The 21,506-nt window shown below is 37.1% G+C and overlaps 1 protein-coding gene across 1 annotated transcript in view; it reads right to left on the bottom strand.

The window, feature by feature from the left end:
• DIAPH1 (diaphanous related formin 1) overlaps positions 1-21,506 on the bottom strand; it is a 130,354-nt gene that overhangs the window by 18,487 nt on the left and 90,361 nt on the right. The window contains exons 21-25 of the mRNA XM_087721842.1: positions 15,355-15,594; positions 15,130-15,259; positions 8,760-8,883; positions 5,127-5,292; positions 4,057-4,192 (exon numbers count right to left, since the gene is read on the bottom strand). Of these exons, the coding sequence (XP_087577968.1) occupies positions 4,057-4,192; positions 5,127-5,292; positions 8,760-8,883; positions 15,130-15,259; positions 15,355-15,594 (796 nt within the window). The remainder of the gene's footprint in view (positions 1-4,056; positions 4,193-5,126; positions 5,293-8,759; positions 8,884-15,129; positions 15,260-15,354; positions 15,595-21,506) is intronic.

The following is a 21,506-nucleotide window of genomic DNA, read 5'->3' as shown; positions in this document are numbered from 1 at the left end:
TAGAAATGGGGTGCTTGAAAATGGAGCTTCTCTTCAGCAGAGGCTTTGAGAAAAGGTCTTTCATGGCAAAAACAGAGCTCCAGAGCAACGCACGCTCCCTCCGAGGGCTCCGTTCTTGGCAGCACAGACTTTTTGGAAAGATGGCAAAAGGCGTTGCAAACGGAGGGGAAGTTTTGATGTTTCAAGCCTTCCCGCCATTTGCAAAGCCTTTTGCTGCAGCTCTCATCCAGGCCTCTGTTTGCAGAGAACGGAGGCCTAAAGTACTGTGAGATCACGCAAGAGCAAAAGCTTGAGTTCTTGCACTACTGATCTAGCATGATTTTGCAGTAGTTTAGGCCTCTATTGTCTGCTTATACACCAAAGGCCAAGAAAGTGAAGGCTCTCTAGAACACTCGTACCTCAGGGATTACCTGTACTCTAGTCAGGCCTTCTAATCCAGAAGATTTGCCTTTTGAAAAGGACCATTTAACCTGAAAACCAGAATCCCCAAAATCTGCACTAATATGTGGTGCAGTCGAGTATAGGTAGTCCTTGACTTATGATAATTCATTCAGCGACTTTGAAATTAAGACAATGCTGAACCAAAGGAATTGCAGCCACTGCCTAACAACCATTGAAGCACCCAATGGTCACATTATCAAAATTTGGGCACTTGTGAGCCTGCACACTCTTATGACTGTTCGGGTGTGTGTGCTCTCCTATCTTGCCTATCTTCCCACCATCTAGTCTGCTCTGCAGACCAGTGTTCAACAGCAGCATCAGGTTTGGGGCCTTCTGCAGTCTCAGCCAACTCCCATTGCCACAACTCTGCTTCACTCTTAGTGCTGATACTGCCATCCACAGATGCCACCTTGTGCAACTCATTAGAGGCAGCTCCTCCTCATACTATACCTTCTTTCCCAGAAACAGTTTGTGCTTCTGAAGCCTTTAGAAATTCCACAACGTTTGCATGCAGCTTCTGAAAACTCCAGAAATCACGACTTTGGAAGGCTTTGGAGGCTCTGAAAACTTTAGAATCCCAGTGCAACTTCAACAGACTTTGGAAGCCTCACATGATTTGGGAAGCCTGGGTTGCATGCAAACTTTTGTGGAGCCTCTGAAGCCTTTCAAAGTCATGCCAGGGTTCCAGAACCTCTGAGGTTCTGCCAGGGTTTCAGAGCTTTCTGAACTTTCACACAACTTCAGAAGGTTTTGGAGTTTACATAGAGCTTTCAAAAGGCACAAGTTGAAGCCTTCCGAAGTTGTGTTGGGCTTCTGGAGCTTTAGGAAGCTTTCAGAAATTTTGTGTGAACTCTCATGGAGTCTCCAAAGCCTTCCAAAGTTGTGATTTCTGGAGTTTTCAGAAGCCTTGCACAACTTAGGAAGCTGGAGCTTCCAAAAAAGAACTCCAAAGAATTTGGAATCTCCACACAAACAGACTCTGGGAAACAAGGCCTGTGTGGAACCAGCAGCTGCCTTTTGTGGGCTGCAAGAACCCATCGACAGCAGGAAAGAAATGCCTGAAGATAAGAAGTGTGCAGCAGATCCCCAAGAATGCTGGGTGAATGGTGTGATGCGACATTTGTGAATGTCAAAAGTGGCATCAGGGCTGATATGGCAATTGGTTGAGATTGCTAATGGCACTGGCCCACCCCGAGGCACCCAGTTCTCCACTTAATGACCTGCATGATCACAACCTCGGAGTGACAGAATTGCAGTCATTGAGGGAAGCAGCCATGTCAACATACAACTAAAATTTGCACCTCAATTGTGGTTATAAAGTCAAGGATTGTTATTAAAAATATCAACCGGAAATGTTAATATAAGCCATTGGATCCACAGAACATAGCCTTCATTAATGACTTCCAAAAATAAGAGCAAGGGAATGTTCATTGAAATATGAAAATAAGCCCCTGAAAAATCTGATTCATCTGTTTTTTATCAATTAGATAAACATTGTACAATGTGCTTGCATTTATACTATACAGTGTACTTATACACCATACTAACAGTCATACTCTAAAAAATAACAGGGGCAATTTCATAATAATAAATTAAATACAAGAATTAACTATATTTCACAGATAAAAACTTTTGCTGCATATGAACATGGTAATCATGTACCAAAAAGCTGCATTCACATAGCTTATTCCTATACTAATACTAATTTCTGCCTTAAATTTCTCTTATATAGCATGTACAGAATTATATAGAAATAGAACAGTATAATATATAGTATGTATTAAGTATGCTTCAAGAGGAGGTTTTGCTATGCATTTTCCATCTTTCAAACTTGCATCTTTTTGGATTTTCAAACATGAATTAGTGAATGTCTGCTTATAAGTATAGCTTATCACAAAAATATTTTAATTAAAAATATTTGTCCATCTGGAAGCATCTTTAAACATTACATACCGCTGAGATATTATAGAATTTGAAAGTGAGATAAAAATATACAGATGTATGGCTGTCAGTTTGAGAGATGGACGAATATATATATATATATATATATATATATATATATATATATGTATGTATGTATGTATGTATGTATGTATGTATGTATGTATGTATGTATGTATGTATGTATATATGTATATATGTATATATGATGTATATATGTATATATGTATATATGTATATATGTATATATGTATATATGTATATATGTATATATGTATATATGTATATATATGTATGTATATGTTGGAATTACTACACCTCTGAATAGTGCTAGTTGACAAAGAACGTAGAAACTGCTATGGACTCTATATCCATTTTGAGCGCTTTCTGGAGCAGTCTGTCTAAAATTTTACAGGATTTATTTTGGGCTCTAAAGCCATATAATTCACAATTTTGTCTATAATATTTACATATACCATATTCATGCATCCTTTTTCTTTAATTAATATTTCCCATCAAAAGCAGACTTTAAAAATACCAGTAAACTTATGATGAACTGTTTGAAATTTATCATTTGAAATGAGATTCCAAAAAGGGACTTATAACCCAGATTTGATGTTCTGCTGTCCTTCCTTCCCCTAAGGTCATGTGATTGTATTTTGGGTGCTCAGCAACTGGTCCTTATTTTGGCTGTTTGCAGCATCTCACAGTCATGTGACTGTGATTTTTGACATTTTTGACAGAAATCGTTTATTTCCAGTTTCTGGCAAAAAACACCCAAAGACAAACAGTAGGTTCATTTAACAAATGCAGCATCTGCTTAACCACCACCACCACAAAAAAAAAGATAATAAAATTGGGCATAGTCATGTGGTGACCTACTTTACAACCTTTATAATGTACAACCAAATTGCAGGCTGAGTTATGGCTATTAATCAAGGAGAACCTTTAATAACAATGTATTAAACTTGAATACTGCCTGATTCCAAGCAATTTGGAGCAGCTCACAAGAATCAAAGAAATTGATTCAGACCAAATGGAAAAAAGCAAAGAGTCTCATTATCTCTCACCAAAGACGTGGATGTAGATCCAGCTCTTCATGGGTTTTATGAACAATAGCAAAATCTAGATATGGGAGGGGGGAAAACCTCATTGCAGAGGGCAGGCATTAATGCAGAGAGAGAGAGCACACTTCCTAATAGACAACATTATCTAACTGGAGGAACCAAGAGCATGTCAACCTTGCAAGATCAAGTTGGCCAGGCAAATACTATGGAGACAGATGATCCCTAAAGTAAATGTCCTCTAATGAGGCCAATGCAATCTATTTTAAATCTATTAAGCACAGTCAGTAGTTCTCACGGTCAAGTACTATAGCTGCTGATCAGAAATGATCCTTTTTTGCTGGAAAGAATTTGGACAGGGAGCAAAAGGCAAGTGGACAAGAACTAAGAGATCTTCAAAAGAACTTGTAGACCAGATAGGAAATCCCTGTAGACCAGATGGGAATCCCTACAGACTTTATTTGGCACATAGTGAAGACTGGATGGACCCTGAGTCACAATCAAGTAGTACCCTTATGATATTACCAAGTAAGAGAAGTCTCTTCTTCCCCTCTCAGTTTTCGACTGAGATAAGGAATTTATACAAGCCACAATATTCATGGTACAGTACCTGCATTCATATCAATCAATTGTTCTCTCTTCTTTTGCTTTTCTTGACGTTCTTTCTCTGCTTTTTCTTTTGCTAGTTTAGCTCTGCGCATCTTTTCCTCCATCTCACGCCTTTTCTGATTCTCCTTCACAGCTTGCTAAAAATAAGATGAAGGTGATAAGATACACAAATGGAGAATTATAACAATGAATTTGCTGTGTTGTTATTATATGCAGATCATATTTTTCATTTAGCAAAATAAAATAATGCAATGCTGGCTATATGGCAAAACAAAGTAAGTAAAAAGTGATGGGTTTATGAATGATAGATTTATTTACTATTTTTATCCATAAAAAATAATGGAATCACAAAATATACAGGTAATGTATCCCTGAGAACCAAATGCTGGACGATATACCTTAGCACATTTACCTAAATTTATTTTTATTTTATTCCAGTAAAAATAGGAAGATTAATTTCACTACAAATATCACTGTTTAAATACATTCCTACCCTCATCTCTATACTATACCTCTCTAAACTATACTTCTCCTCTGGCTAACATTCTTTTGCAACACAGCTTTTAAAGAAATGTGAGTGTTTGAACTTATAATGGATATTGACATACTTTTATGGAACTTGGAACACATTTACAAATATTTGTTGTCTGCAGAATTACTGACCTATTTTTCAAAATTTTGTCTCTAGCAGTCCAGCAAGCACACCGAACCACTATGCCTATCAATATCAACCAACTTAAGAATTATACGTAATGTTAACAATTATAATCCTATGAATCCTTGGGAGATATGATGATATAAAAATGTAATAATTAAACAAGCAAGCAAGCAAACATATAATTCATGTGTAAAAGATCAAAAATCCAAGAACATATAAAAACACAATAGGAGCAAAATATGCAACAGAAAATAGCCACCTTCTTATGACATACAATTTGAATTTCTTTCAAAGTATTTTACCTGTTGGTTTGTTTGATGTAAAAAGCACAGTTCAAATAAATAGTGGCAGATATTATAATTAAATATGTAATATGAAATTACACATTGTAATTAAAACAGATGGTTGCTCACCACAAACATAGTTTTGAAATTGCGCAGATTTGTGAAGAACTCCTCAATAGATATCTTATTGGGGTCAAAGAGGAAGTATTGTCCTAATTCCTTATAAAGGTTTTCCATATTTGCATGCATCATTCGTAGCTTCTCATACTGTACTTGGGCTTCCTTAACAAAGCTGTAAGACTAGAGTTAAAGACTTCTAACAAATTGTAAACATACTTTCTGAGAATAAGTAGATTGCTTTGAAGTTGCTCAGAGTTTGGCTTTTTGTATTTTTAGTTTCAGATTCTTATTCCATACTTTTGTGCAAAAATCAGTTTGACAAAATAACATCATATAATTAACTATGAGAAATCAAACACAGTACTAATGTAACAAAGCTCTTTTTTGCAAAATAAATTCTGATTAGGCCATTGTGATTTACCTGATTGTTATATTCCATTGACTTCTAGCCACTGGAAAGACCAGCATTGAGTGCAAATAATTTACTTCTCTGACTGCAACTCTTCAGAGGGCACAAAGGGAGGACTCAGCTACAGATGCTTTACCTCAAGGGTCTTTAAGCAATCATAGCTATTTTAAAATTTTAATTTATTGAAATGATTGTATCAATAAAGTGTTAATTTATTATTAAAACTATTTTAAATATACTGCAGGTTATTAATCCATAATTTATATGAATTAATTCATAATTTTAAAGAGTAAAGTAAAATTATTCAAACATGAATAAACAAACATTTCATTGCACAAGATCATCCGGGTACTTGCTGCCTTAACTTATCAATAATCATCTGTTGGAATAGCATCAAATATGAGGGCTACCTGCACGCTCTCCAGCTCATTGGATTCTCTTGAACATCAAAAGGAGTTCATTTCTAAAGGCATGATCCCCTATACACCTGGTGATAATAACACCATTAATTCATATGTTCAAGATTACAATAAAGAGAATCCTCTCTATTGGTTTTAATGGCTTTTTTTTCCGGAGTCCTTTTTGAATCTCCCTGGCAAAGCATGTAATATATAAATGAAGATGGTATGCTGCTGTGCTGTCCAAAGCATTTTCTAAAACCATTTTCAAGAGGTCCACCACCTTAATTGCTACTTGCATCAGGAAGTAATGGCATCCTGAATTGAAAAATGCTTGGGGGTGGGGTGGGAAACGGAAACTTAGAAGAATTCTCTATTATAAGTTATCTATATCTAGTTATCCTTCTCTCAGCATTTATTCATTCAGAAAAATAATTATCTGTGTATTAATGTCTAGGCCTGTGCCTCTGCAAACCATTATACTACAACATTCAATAATTGAATTTTTAGTAGGAATTCCAGCCCCACTTCAATCTGCAGTACTTGCAGCAAAGAAAGATGGGCATATTGTGTAAAATCCAATAACCACTCAAAATAAACAAGCAAACCAATCACAGGCAAGCAATCTATTGTTATTCATCAACTTCATTCATCTATATGTATCACTCACATTGGAGTATAGCAAAATTATCTAGGAGGTTGGCCAAGAAGTTCTCAATAAAAGATGTTCCAACCTTTTCTAGGGCTTTCTAAAGATGCATCTTAGAAATGTAATAAACATCTCTCAGCAAATTTTGCAGAAGTTGTTCTTGTGAAAATGACTTAGATGGAAGACACATATGAGAGGCAAGACAATATTAGCTTACTGAAAAAATGTTACCATGGCAGTTTTTTTCCTTTAGAAGAAATTACTTCCAAAATTAAAAATTGAGCAAATTCTCTTTCACTGTTGGGAGAATGGTCAAAAAACAATGCCCTGCTGAAATGAGAAACAGATATTAACCTTCTATAAAAGAGTAGTTTCTAATCACAATATCATTTTGTTCCATGATTACTAAGATACCTAAACCTAGAGGGAAAGATGCTTGCCACTCCAAGACCACAACCAAAAACATTTTTTTTGTAAACAATCAAAGAGAAATGGTATCCAGAGATCAAGTTATTTATATATTATCATGTTAAAATTACTCAAAATCTCAAGTGAGGATTTAATTATGGTGTTTCAGGATATAATTTGTACCATTTTGCCTAGTATCAATTAACCATAGAATGATAAACTAAATGTTCATGCTACATGGATATATCTAGGAGTCAGGATTTCTGTCAATTCAGCTATGGAATATTTTGGAAGAATACGTTATGCAGGTGTATAGACTATGGCAAATAAGCTTTATTTATTCATACTTGGTTCTATTGCCACTCCAGCCGAGGTGGCGCAGTGGTTAAATGCAGCACTGCAGGCTACTTCAGCTGACTGCAGTTCTGAAGTTTGGCTGTTCAAATCTCACCGGCTCAAGGTTGACTCAGCCTTCCATCCTTCCGAGGTGGGTAAAATGAGGACCCGGATTGTTGTTGGGGGCAATATACTGACTCTGTAAACCGCTTAGAGAGGGCTGAAAGCCCTATGAAGTGGTATATAAGTCTAACTGCTATTGCTATTGCTATTGCCTGCAAATCACCCAAAGAGACACCAGGAAGGAGTTTACACTTTGTGCTTTCAACTGTTTGAATGGGAGACTACTCAAAGCAAGACACCGTATCAATAACTACCCATGTTCCCCCGAAGAATGGGTTTTAATTTTCTTTTCGGCTCCAAACTAAGCACTATGGCCTATTTTTTGGGGGGTGGGTGGGTTCTTATTTCCCGCCCCCCCCCCCCACATACAGGAGGCCCACTTCTGCTTGTTTGCAACAGGGGAGGAGTCCTAATGGCACGCCAGTGCAACTGCTTCAAGGCACGGGGTGAGCTACGCCACGTGCTCTGCACCAGCTTACTTCACGGCCCCTGCAGCCAGGCTATCCACACCCCGATACCTGCCTCACCTTGCGGCACACCACTCAGTCTCCTCCACAAACCAGCAGACGTGGGCTGGAGACCACATGGGCTCCTGCTGCACATGGTTGCTGCTGCTGTACATGTGAGGCAGGTGTCAGGGCATAGAGAGCCTGGCTGTGAGTGCCCTAAGGTAAGCCAGTGTAGGATGTGTGGGCAGCTCCACTAACACCCTGGCTCGCCTTGTGGACACAACACCGCAAGCAACCAGACAGAATGGGCAGGTTGTCGGCTGCGCAGGCTCTTAAGTAGGACTTATTTGAGGGGTAGGGCTTATATTAGGTGCATGCATAAAATATGCTAGGGCTTATTTTCAGGATAAGTATTTTCGGGGAAACAGGGTATATGTCACTTGCTAAGGGTCTCTATTACTGTCATTATCTTGTGAAAAATTAAACAACTCCTCTTTTGGTACAGTGTATCTTTCTAATACTACGAAAGTATGTCAATAAACAGTTATATATAAATGCCACTTTAAGAATCTTAAAATATAAAATTTGCTTTATAATGAAAACTAGGGATTCCCAGAAAAAATTATACAAGAATGAGAATTTGTTATTCAATGTTTGGTAATACTTGCATCAACAAGTACCTGTACTGATAGCTTTAGATAATTTGGTCTTTCTAACAGCTGATCTTTGCAATCATCCCACTGCTGAGCAGTCTGCTCAGTGTTTTCCTCATTCTGAAACCAGTGGTTTTATCCCTCAGTATCATAAATAAGATTCTTTCTTTCATAGGTTATTTTCAACATTTCTCAGTGCACATTTTTGAAGGATATGGTCATTTTCTCCACAAATTTGTCCTTCTCTTCTGTTTTACTGGGAAAATTGTTAACATCATGCTGTAGATCTGAAATCTGTTTGTTCATCTGGTCCAGATTTTTCCGCAAAATTTCAGCAGAAACTTGGGGAAGAAAAAGAGACAATGTAGTAGAATTGCAGAAACAATTAACATCAACTAAAATAATAGTTTTTATTTATTGTAGTCACATTCTCTAGGAAGCTATGCAAATATATTCTTTGGACTACCCACTTCCCTTAAATGAGAAGGGTTAGTTTGATTAATATTACTTCATGGGACAGTTTCTACTTGTGTTCAAGTTGAATAGGAAAGAAAACTTAGAAAAACTAAAAAAAAACTTACAGTAGTAAGAAAAAAGTAGGGTTATGCTCTAACTTGGTATAAAACACAAATCTGATGTAAAATGGAGTAATAGAGAGTATGTATTTCTAACTTGTCTTATTTCCAATTAAAAATTATTTTATGGAATGGATTGTGCAGGATATTGTGCTGCAGGGAAAATTTAAGATTTTCAAAAGCGCTTTTTGACTCAAAACTGCTCAACTACTCGGTTAGGAAGTAATAGTATTGAATTCATGGCTTTCCAAGGGCAAATTTTAAAGTCATTAGAAGTTAAGCAACATACACATTTAATAATAAACAAAAATAAAGGACGGGATGATAAGAGTGTAGGGAGTGAAAATTTCTTTTTTGAAATGACAAGAGATCTTTAAACCAGTCACTTTGAATAGTGAAATAAGCAGCATATAAATTAATTAAATAAATAAATCCCAGATACATTATTTGTATGCATTATAAAAATCACAATCCGAGGCATGGGCAATACATAGTATCAGCAATCTGCTGATTTACTGAAGAGGCTTAATCAGTCGGTTGTTGTAGCAGCAAAGATGAGAAAGCCTGGCAGCAAAGGCAGGAGTCAGGTTGCAGTGCAACAAAGACAGTGAATGTAGTCCTTTCTTTTCAACCTACTCTATAGCAAACCATGCAGACTTCTTTGTGTAACCGGAAGAACAAATATGAATTCACAGAATTGAGATTTCAGAACTAGAATGCATCATCCACCTTGATTAGCTAGGAGATTTGAAGAACTGCATATTCAAAAGTACTGTCCCATTAATATATATGCTCAGGAATGCCAAAAAAGTAGGCTTTATGAGACTAATGGATTAAGAGCAGTGTTTGTAGGTGACAAAGTATAATAAAGAGATGGATTTTATCAGCAAAGGAAAAGGCCTAAAATTAAAGGCAAGCGCATATATGACAGGAAGTTATATAATTCTACATAGACTGCATTTTTTCAATAATTAGCATTGATCATTCCAAAGCTAAAAAAAAGGTGTTTATATTTTCAGAGCACTCAAGACACTAAAAAAACATACCTATAATCCTAGTTACAAGCCTGTATATATTGTAAACAGGTAAAAAATGAAAAAGAGATAAAAACTGATTTGGCTAAGAATATCTAAGTTTGTGAGAAATAATACAAGCATTGTCATCTGTATTACAGCTTTATGGCATACAGTATATTGCTCTCAGTATAATACAACATGACTGAGATTTAGGAATAATCTTATTTCATTGGGCTGGTCACTAGGTGGTCAGACAACATCTGGATCAGGTGGGATACTTGCAGGAAAAGTAGATTATAAGTAAACAGACCAAACATAATTTCTCTTCATCATAGTCCAGTTACAAATTACTGACCATAACAAATAACTGCAGCCATCATTTTTATATTTTCCTCTCTGCACTTCCTGCTATGACAGACACTATCCAAACATAGATCTAACATTTCTTTCCGGAAAGAAAACAAAAATGGAAACAGGAAGGATAACAAAATAGAACAATTTAATACCCTGCAATCCTGCAAAGAAGGTTTTACTCCTGCTCATTCTATATTAGCATATGAAGAAAGCAGAAGCTAAGATTCTATTTTTATCAAAGTATATGATTCTGACCTAAGTATATGATTCTAACCTAAGCTGACACTACAAGTATCATCTAAAAATAATGCACATCTGTACTCCCCAAATCTATTTAATGTATATCATTTGCTTTCCCCATACCTCAAAAAGGAAAAAGGCTGAAACTGATCTGGGATGTACTTGCCCAGTTGAAGAAGTGAAGGAGTTGTGACTAAGGGTCTTCTTAGTATTATGGCACAATTTTTTTCTTTGACTTTAGGAGTTTATTGTATTCTTTGACTTACACAGCTGCAATTATTTGAACATATTGTTACATTGTGTCAGGAACACCTACTAAGGCACTTCCAGATTGAAAGGATTAGCTGGTAACATGACCATTGTCCAGAGGATGCCCGAGAGGGCTCCTTTATGTCCCTATTATTTTCCCATTGAAGTGGTATCTACTTATCTATTTGTATTTGCATGCCTTCAAAACTTTGGGAGAGCAGGCGCTAGGACAAACTGATGGGAGCTCATTCCATCATGTGGCTCAAGCGCTTGGATTTAGAACTGGGAAGATCGGCTGCAGACAGGCAGTGGTGATGAGAGGCAGCAGATTCCCTTTGAATGGGAACTGCTACCTCCCCAACTTGATCTGAGGGTGCAGAGAGTGGGACAGAGGGAAGCTCAAAGAAGGTCTGCAAGGCTGCTGGCAACTCCAGCCCTCTTCACAAGGAGCACCTGGCTGGAAATGATTTAATCAGAGGCCAGGGGGAGGTGTCTTCATCAGGAACAATAGTTATGCTTTGACACATACTTCCTCACCTTTGCAAACTCTGCTTTGGATTATGTTTCTGCCCTATGGACTCTGGACCTTGCCTTTTGGACCTTGAACCTTCTTTATGACTTATGTATTTTTGGCTTTAGTTTATGAGACTGTGTTGCACTGATTGTGGGTGGCTGTCTTCCAGAAAGTTTGTAGTAGAGCTTTACTGGCTGTTGTAGCAGAGGTGGGTTCCTACCGGTTCGGACCAGTTCGGCTGAACTGGTAGTGGTTTGCCAGCCTGGGTCGTTGGAACCAGTAGTGACCGAGGCCTTCCACGCTTCCGAACTGGTTCCCCAGTCAGTGTTGCATGTTTTTTTCCCATTTTTTAATGTTCTGTGCATGCGCAAACCTATTTATGAGCAAATTTGCGCAAGCAAAGCGGGCACGCGCAAAATTGCACACACACCGAACTGGCAGTAATGCCGGCAGCAACCCACCCCTACATTGTAGGGCCATTTGTTGTGGGATAGCAAAACAATAAAGGACTTTATTGAAGCCTGCATATGCCTAGATAACCTGAGTCACAGCAGGCTGAGACAATCAGCAATATTATTTTAAGAGAGAGAAAATAGAACAGAACAGAACAGAATTCTTTATTGGCCAAGTGTGGTTAGACACACAAGGAATTTGTCTGTTGCATAAGCTCACATTGTACATATAAACAAGTAGTACATCATAATAGATAATAAATCATAGTTATTATCATTATGATTCTACAAGGTGTAGAATCATAGAATCATAGGGCTAGAAGGGATCTTGGAGGACTTCTAGTTCAAGCCTCCCCACCCCCACCCGCGGCCCAAGGCAGGAGACCTTATACCATCCCAGACAAATGGCTTTCCAACTTATTCTTGAAAACCTCTAAAGATGGAGCATCAAAAAAATCAGGAGGCATTGATTAATTGATTCCACTGTCAGGAAATTTCTTCCTGGTTCCATGTTGGATCTCTCTTTAATGAGCTTCCACCCATTACTTCTTATCCTGCCCTGTGGTGCTTTGGAGAATAAGTCAACTCTCTCCCATCTATGTTACAGCCCCTCAAGTACTGGAAGACAACTATCATGTCTCTCCTAATCCTTCTTTTCATTAGGCTAGGTATACATATTAAGTTATCTTAATTGTTCATTGTATGGTTTAGCCTCTAGAACCCTTATCATTTGTTGCTCTTTTCTGCACTCTTTCTAGCATTTTTTTTGTATAATGTTGCCCAGATCTTGATGCACTATTCCAAGTGTGGTCTCACTAATGCAGTATAAAGCAGCACTATCACTTCTTGTGATCTTGATGCTATCTCTCTGTTGATGCAGCCTAACACCGCATTGGCAGCTGTAGCACCATGCTAACTGATTCGCTAGATCTACTAGGACAGCTAGATCCCTCTCACAATTGCTATGAACCAGGTACCATCTATTCTATACAATTTGATTTTTCTTGCCTAAATGCAGGTGCTTAATTTTCTCACCAATGGATTACATTGTTGGATAGGGCCCAATGCTAAAGTCTATCAAGAACCTTCTGAAGAGTCTATCTTCCCAAAGTGTTAATAAAGTCTATCAATATATCAGTCTCTGAAATCTTGGATTCTTAGATTCTAGATACGTGTTTATTGATCTAAAAGGGGTGCCATTGCATTGATACACTAACTTCATTATTCATAATTCAAAGATTTCAAAATTTGGGGAAATGTGACTGTGTCAGATTAGAATTCAATATAATGCAGACGCAAACAATAGAACAAATCAAACTATTGCCTTAGAGCTTAAATTAACTGATTTCAACAAACAGAGAGGTTGGGAAAGATTCCTTAAAGAGGAAAACAACTCAAGGAGCTTGGGAAACTCTGAAAAAATTGATTATAAATTCCAGTACAGCCCAATATCACTGAAAAAGAAAAATAAGAAGATCCAAGAAGAAACCAGAATGGTTGCATAAAGAATTATCTTATAAACTGAAAGACAAAAAGGTTTATAAAAAATGGCATAAAAACTAAGGCAGAGTACCAACAAGTAGCCCAAACTTGCAATCAGGAAACTTAAGGCTTAGAATGAACTAAGACTTGCAATAATTGTCAAAAATAACAATAAAACTTTCTTTCAATATGTTAAAAAAAAGTCAAGGAAACAATAATCTACTAATGGGAGACGAAGTGGCAAGGAAGTGATGGACAGCAGAGGGGGAAATAGAGCTGCTTAATTCATTCTCTGTCTTTACACAAAAGAAAAAAAAATAGCTCAACCTAACAAAAGTAGAACCATCAAAGACAGTTTAGGAATATAAATTAAAATAGACAAGAAGATGGTAGGACAATACCTACAGACTACAGAAACTACACACCAGTCAGTCACTAAATTAGTGGACCAGCAAAATGCTGTGGACATAGTATACTTGGACTTCAGTAAGGCACTTGACAAAATAGACTACAACCTAATTCTTGATAAGATAGAAATATGTGAGATAGACAGCATCACCACCAGATGGATTTATAAGTGGCTAAGAAATATCACTCAATATGTAGTCCATAATGAAACTACATCTACATGTATGGAAATACGCAGTGTGGTATCCCAGATTCGGTCTTAGATCCAATACTCTTTAACATTTTCATAAACAATTTAGATGAGGAGATAAAACAGGAACTCATCAAATTTGCAGACAACATAAAGCTGGGAAGAATAGACAACACTTTAGAAGACAGGCTCAAGATCCAGATGGATCTAGACAGATTTGAACACTGGGCAGTATCTAACAAACTGAAATTTAATGGTGAGAAAAACAAGGTTTTACACTTAGGCAAGAAAAACTAAAAGCACAGGTATAGAATAGGTGGTACCTATATCAATAGCAGTAACTGCAAGAGAGACCTAGAACTATAGGACTATAGGACGACCATTTAAATATGAGCCAGCAGTGTGCTGAAGTCACCCCAAAAGCCGAAGTAGTCCGAGGCTTCATTAACAGAAAGGTAGTATCATGATCACAAGAAGTGATAAAGTAGCTTTATGCTCCTTTGGTAACATCAATCAATTTCTGGTCACCATGATGTAAAAAAAGATGTTGAGACTCCGGAATGAGTGCAGAGGAGCAACAAAAATGATTAGGGGACTGGAGGCTAAAACATCTGAAGAACAGTTCCAGGAACTGGATATGTTTAAATGAAAAGGACTAATGATGATATGATAGCAGTGTTCCAATATTTGAAAAATTGCCACAAAGAAGAACGAGTCACCTATTCTTCAAAGTATTTGAAGACAGAAGAAACAATGACTGGAAACTAATCAAGGAGTGGACCAACCTGTAATTAATGAGAAATTTCCTGACAGTGAGAACGGTTAACCAATGGAACAGCCTCCAGAAGTTGTGGGTTCTTTTGCAAGACCTGCAACATCCCTTCTGTTATTTTCAATTTAATTTGGCACATTTTTGTCACGTTTATGAGAAACTATGAAGAAGCAAGAATTGGGGAGAGTTGAAAATACTTTGATTCATCATTAAGAGCACGTGACAGAATTTCAAATAGTATTCTGAACAGTATTCCAAACAAAATACTTATATGTTGACCACAAAGAAAAGGTGTTGGTTGCAATCTTAAAACACATACACATGCCAAACAGTACCTTGACAAGCTTTCTCCACATGGTTGAGATCATCAGGAAAATTCAGGACATCTGGATATTGCAGTTCACATGTTTCTGCCAAGAAGTGAAGTAAGGTCATCTTCTGATCAGTTGACTTTGTGTCACGAAGCTAAAAGATATGAACAAGACTACTGGTGAACAATGCACAAGAAGATGCTTATTATTATTTTATTCCTCCCCAGGTTTTTCTCCTCATATTTTTACCTTGCAAATAAAACTAATGTTGAATCCAAAAGCACCAGCATTCATGGAGCCAGAATTCATGTAGTTGCCCACAAGGAGGATAATGGAGAGAAGACTGCCGAAGTTCTCACTATTGCGAAGTTCCTCACAGGCTGCTGTAACAGCAACAATATCTGGCTTTATGTTTTCTACCTGTTCATTAAACTGTATCTTGAAGAGTATAGCATTGAGTCTTGATAGCAGACGGGAAACTGAACTAATCTATGTAGAAAAAGACATACTGTTACAAAGAGAAAAGAATGGGGACATCAGCTTAAGAGAAGGAACATAGGAGATCTGAGCAAGAGAAGACCCACATAAATATAGTTTACCAAAGATGAATTCATTGATTATAATGTAGCAATGTAAGCAACATGAAGTTGAAAAACATGTCCAAGAAATATTAGATGGCTTAAAGGAATTTGCAAATCCTGTAGGTACAAAAATGGCTAGATAGCAGCAAAATCTAGAGAAAACCTTTTTTTTGCCATCTAGTCATTGCCCTGATTTTGCCATTGAGATCTAACAGCCTTAGTAAAACCTATATATAGAAACAAATACATAGCTTTTCCCAGTTGTAATTAAAAGAGAACGGAATGGGTAAGAATGGGAAGCATCAATTTGTTGTTATATTTGCAAAGAGAATGTAGAAGATAGACAAAAACACTCTATTGTTTCCTCTCCCAAATCCACAGCAAAAAAGTCTAAGAACCTAATCTGAGAAAATTTGCAGTATTTACTCAATGAATTTGATACAATTCAAATTGATATAATTGATATATAATATGTTTAATATTATTCAGAATAGGAAAAAATAGCATTTGGATGATTGGGAAGGCCTTGACTGACAACAATGATGGTAGTGCTCAGATAAAATCTTATTGTGTTTTATACTAGAGTATGGGAAAAGGAATAAGAGGAATTGAACTCCTACGGGAGTTTCCTATGGGAAATATTGTGGGACAGCTCCCATGACTGGAATACAAGAATGAGTGCAGATGGTAACCACTATGAAAAATAAAAGATCTGCGAATAGGCTGGTCTTTCAAACCACTCCAGTGAAGGAAAAGAATGGGAGATCATCCACAACTGCTCTGAATGGCATCTTATGAGAAGATAATAAAACTTTCATGAAGCACGAGGAGCCAAAAGAGACATCTTTGCTCTTTGCTCTTCAGTAAAATCTTTGCTTTGTGCTCTTTCATAAGGTTAGCAAACTATCCAAACCCATTTTCTAATCACATTTAGAAATATTCAATTTAACCACTTTATTGATAGTAGAGATCTTCAAAATTGCAAGCTTAACTTGACATCTGGGGAGTTTTATCTTTTTTGAATTTAAGAAATTTTGAACAAGAATTTAAAGTAATATATAACTGGCAAAATAAAATAAAATATTTTGATTTAAGAACATTTTAAATGCTTTGGGAGAGAAATCTTATTTTTGCTGTAAGATTTGAAAACCAAATATATAATTAAATAATGTACTTATGGGAAACAACTGAAATGCAACTACAGGTAGACCTTGACTCACAGCAGTTCATTTATTGACTATTCAAAGTTACAACAGACCTGAAAAAAGTGACTTATGACCATTTTTCATCCTTCGACCATTGCAGCATCCCCATAGTCAGGTGATCAAAATTTAGACACTTGACAACTGACTCATATTTATGACGGTTACAGTGTCCTGGAGTTATGTGATCAGTTTTTGGAACCTTCTGACAAGCAGTCAATGGGGAAGCCAGATTCATTTAACAAGTGTATTAATTTCAGTGATTCACTTAACAACTGTGGCAAGAAAGGTTGTAAAATGGGGCAAAATTCACTTAACAAATGTCTCATTTAGCAACAGAAATTTTGGGTTCAATTGCAGTGGTGAGGACTACTTCTAATCCCATAATTAATAACTAAGGCTTGATGAAGGTTGGCAAAGGACACTCAAGAGAACTAAAGGACCAGACAGAAACGAGTTTAAATGGTTAAGCTGGCTATAATTTTTTCTTATCTTAAGACTGAAATATTAATAATAGAAAGGATACAGATTTCAATAGACAAACTTTTAGAAGATGATGAGAAAAATTAAACACATTAATCTTGGACATTATAGGTTGAAGACAAAATTATGATTAGCAAAATGGAAATATAAAAGACAAATTAAAAAAAGATCTGATCAGCTGCAACAAGAAATTCTAGACAATACTACTATGCGAAGAACAGGACATGCAGAAAGAAATTCTGGATGATACTTCTATATGGGATTTACAAGTTGGCTGGTGAAAGCTCTGAAGACTCCTTTCAAACGCCAACAAGTGATGAAAGGTCCAATCCTGTGATACCATAATGATTTAAAGGTCAAAACTGATGATCAGGGATATTTCTGGTAATTCCTAATGGACCTTTTATTAAACTAGGATTGAAAAGATGGTTTCTGGATTGTGTATCCATAAAAATTAGCTTCTGGGGAGAAGGGTTTTCTTATTTGTAACTTTAAAAAGGGTGAAAATATATTAGCTTATGCTTGGTATGATAAAGGCCAGATGCTACCTCTTCCTTATTGCCTATGTTGCCTTTTTCTTTCTTTTTTTTTTAACATACCCCCCTCCCCCCCTGCACCTTCTGGATATTTTTTCTAGCTTAGTTTCTATTATTTTTTTCTCTGTTTATTAAAAACTTCAATAAAATTATTAACAAAAAAGGAATATAAAAACTGAACAATGTTCACACAAGTATTTCTGTTTTTTACTTGAAAACTGCTTCTGGACTTTGTGCTTGAGGTTGAAAAAAATGAAACTTTGATTTTGGGTTTTATTGATTAGATAGATCTGTTATAGAAATGGCTAGTTTATACTACTATGTAAAAGTAAAAAGTTGTAGTAGAATATTTCTTATGCCTTTTTTCTTTTTACCTTCTCTACATTTTTCTCTTCCTATTTCCCTCCCCTATTTTTCCTATTATTTTCTCTTGTATTTTATATTATAAACTAATAATAAAAAGGATTGAGATGGTTAAAAATGCATACAATGCACACATACAAAAGGAAGAGAATTTGCACTATAGCATTAGAAGTATCTACTGCTGATTCAGAATTCTAAAATAAATAAACTCAGCAAGATTATTGAGGAAATCAGGGTTAAAATAAGAGGAGGCATAAATAAAAGAAACACTATAATTGGTATCTAATACTGCCATCCAAAAGATGATGATGCTTTCAGAAATGTGTCACACGTAGTCTTTTTAGGAAATTCCTGACTTCTCTTGGTGATAATTTGCTTCTTCGAAGAATGAAGCAATATACAAGTGATCAGCTATCCTTAAATCAATGTTAACCAACCAAGATGATTTAATTAAGAAAATGGAAGGAGAATGAATGCTCACTAGAAGTGACCATGTAATACTGGAGATACTGATTTGAAGGGAGATTAAATCCAAGTCCCAAGAAAATGGATTTTAATCACTGGAGATAAATTATAAGTAGAATTCAAAAGTGGACAATACGTGGTAGGAATTTAGGAAAATAAAATAAAACAACAATGGCAAACAATCTAGAGGAAGAGGAGAAAGCAGAGGGTGTCAATATAAAAGCACAAAAAACGTAAGAGAAAATCTAAAATAAAAATGGCATGAATAAAGAGCAAAAATCAAGATAGGTTATCAAAGAAGAAATACAGGTAGTTTGGAATTATAGACATGCAATCATAAAAAATAAAATTCAGAATGATTTGAGTTTGCCAAAGCATGCAATAGACAATAAAATGCTTCCTCACATAGGTTTAAAATGAAAAAAAAAATTGTACATCAGCTTTCAAGGAATGGCAAAATGCTAATGGGAAACAAAGAACATTTGCCTTCATTTGTGAAAGAACATTTGCTTTACTTTTTTCCAATAAGAGGATATGTGTTCCTCAAGGCAGAATTAAGAGGCAGGATTAAAGCCTGCAATTGATAAAAAAAATTGTCAGGGAGTAATATTCACTTTTAATGTTTTAATCTAGGGCACAGACCAGCTTAATCTTTGTATATTATTTGAGAAATTCAGGATAACTGATGAAGTGCCAGATGACAGGATAAAGGCAAATATTAGACCAATCTATATAGAGATAAAAAGAGAATCTAAAGAAATCCACACCAGTATCCACATCAATAGCTGGGAGGTTTTTAGAGCAAGTCATGAAGTAATCTGTAACCATCTTGAAAACAATATTGTGATCACTAGAAGTCAGCGTGAATTCATCAAGAACAAGACTTACTAGACTAACCTTAAATCTTATATTTGGTGAGCTGGATGTCATGACAATTAAGCAGAAATAGAGCTGATCTGAAAACTGTACTCAAAGAATGCTCATCAATGCTTCTTCCTCAAGCTGGAGTACGTATCGAATGGGACACCACAAGATTCAGTCCTGGCCTCTGCACTCTTCACCATTTTTATTGTAACAAATTGTACTTGGCACAAAATTGGATGAGATATCTAACACCCTAAAAGATAGAAATAATACTGAAAGTAAGGAAGGTAAAGGAGGAATACAATACTAAACATATTATTGTGTGCATTATAGGTGGCTTGGAATTTGAGATTTGATTTATTATTTGTGAAAAAGTTCTTTGGTTATACACTGAATTATGCAGCTGTATGATAATAATTTCAAAAACAAAAAATGAATTTTTTGGCTGCACCAGTAGAAACTACGGTAGTTTCTAAATCATTTCATTTTGCTCTGCAGTAGTCTACCTGTCAACCCTGAAGCTGGCCTAACTGTGGCCATTTTCTTTTCTGTAACTTTCCTCTAAGGTTTCTCCGCACATTGCTTCAGGGCTGACGCAGCCTGGAGCTAAAGGGCAAGGAGGGGGATGTAGAGATAACTGGGGTGTTGTAGCCAAAATAAAATTCTTTCCCCTGGGAATCAAGGACGTTCATACAGGTGTTTGGAAGATGGAGATTGAAGTCACCTAGCAACTGGACTATGTGCTGATTGGACCATGTGACTAGTGATTTTGGGGCGGAAGTGACCAATTTTTACTTTTAATTGGTGTAAAATCAGTGGGAACTTAGAGCTTGTTTTCCACCAAATTTGTGCCAATATGATATGTCCCAATAAATGTTCTTTGACGAATATGCTTGCCTAGGAATTGTTGGGGATGTATTACTTGTAACCTTGACATTAAACTGGCTCTCCAAACTCTAAGGCTCCAAATTGGAGTTGCTGGGGTCCTGAACTCTGGCTGCTTTCCCGGTCTACCCGGGTAGCAGAAAAGATTCAGGAAAGATGGAGAAGGAAACTGGAGAGACAACGAGAATAGGTGGAGCCTGTGGGGGAGTGAAGAGCCTGCCATTCCCCTTGATGCCCCAGCCAGCGGCAGTGGCTGCAACCAAAGTTGAGCACCAGCTGGGGACCCAGCCCAAGGTGCAATCAAATGGCTGGCTTCCGAGGAGCTTTACCAGGCAGAGGAGGACCTGGAGTCCAAACTAGCTTCCCATGGCCAAATAAGGGAGAGACAAGTCACATCCATAAGGGAAGCGAAAACAATGATTCAGGAGTGGAGGTGGCTGGGACCCCTGGATTTAAATGAGTCAGGAGAATGGAAATACTAGACTCACAGTCAAACTTTGCAGGAATTACCTGAAAGATTCGAACAGATGAATCTTGGCAGCGTTGGCCAGTCGCAGCAAACCAGCCATATGATGGTAGTTCTCAGACAACTGACTTTTACATTTCCCGTAAAGAGGGACTGGTCTACCCACGACGTGATGCCTCAAGCATTCAATGCAACCCAAGATGCAGCCAGGTCTGCCTGGGAGGGACCGGTTAACTGTTTGGATGACCCGAACTACCAGCCCACTACCACCATTGGCTTGGTTGAGTCCCATTCTTATTGAAGCCCACCCAGGCACAGAAGCCCACCCAGCCCAATGGGGCCAAGCCCCACTGCCACTGGTTGGGGAGGTGCCCCCAATGGGCCTACAACCGTGGATAAGGCTGGGTCCAGGTGCAGGCAGAGTGGATTTCATCCCCGCCGGCGGCACCACAGCCACCTTAGCCCAGAGGGGAGTCTCCCCTTTGGATGATGTTCAAGATAAATTGGCATGGGATCACATCGACCACTATGGAGACTGAGAAATAGTTTCCACTCT

This window comes from Thamnophis sirtalis, unplaced genomic scaffold (assembly GCF_051295495.1).
Source record: "Thamnophis sirtalis isolate CommonGarterSnake01/CBP01778 unplaced genomic scaffold, rThaSir2_p1.2 scaffold_8, whole genome shotgun sequence".
Classification (NCBI taxonomy): Eukaryota; Metazoa; Chordata; class Lepidosauria; order Squamata; family Natricidae; genus Thamnophis; species Thamnophis sirtalis.
This window is presented reverse-complemented; position numbering and strand designations above follow the sequence as displayed.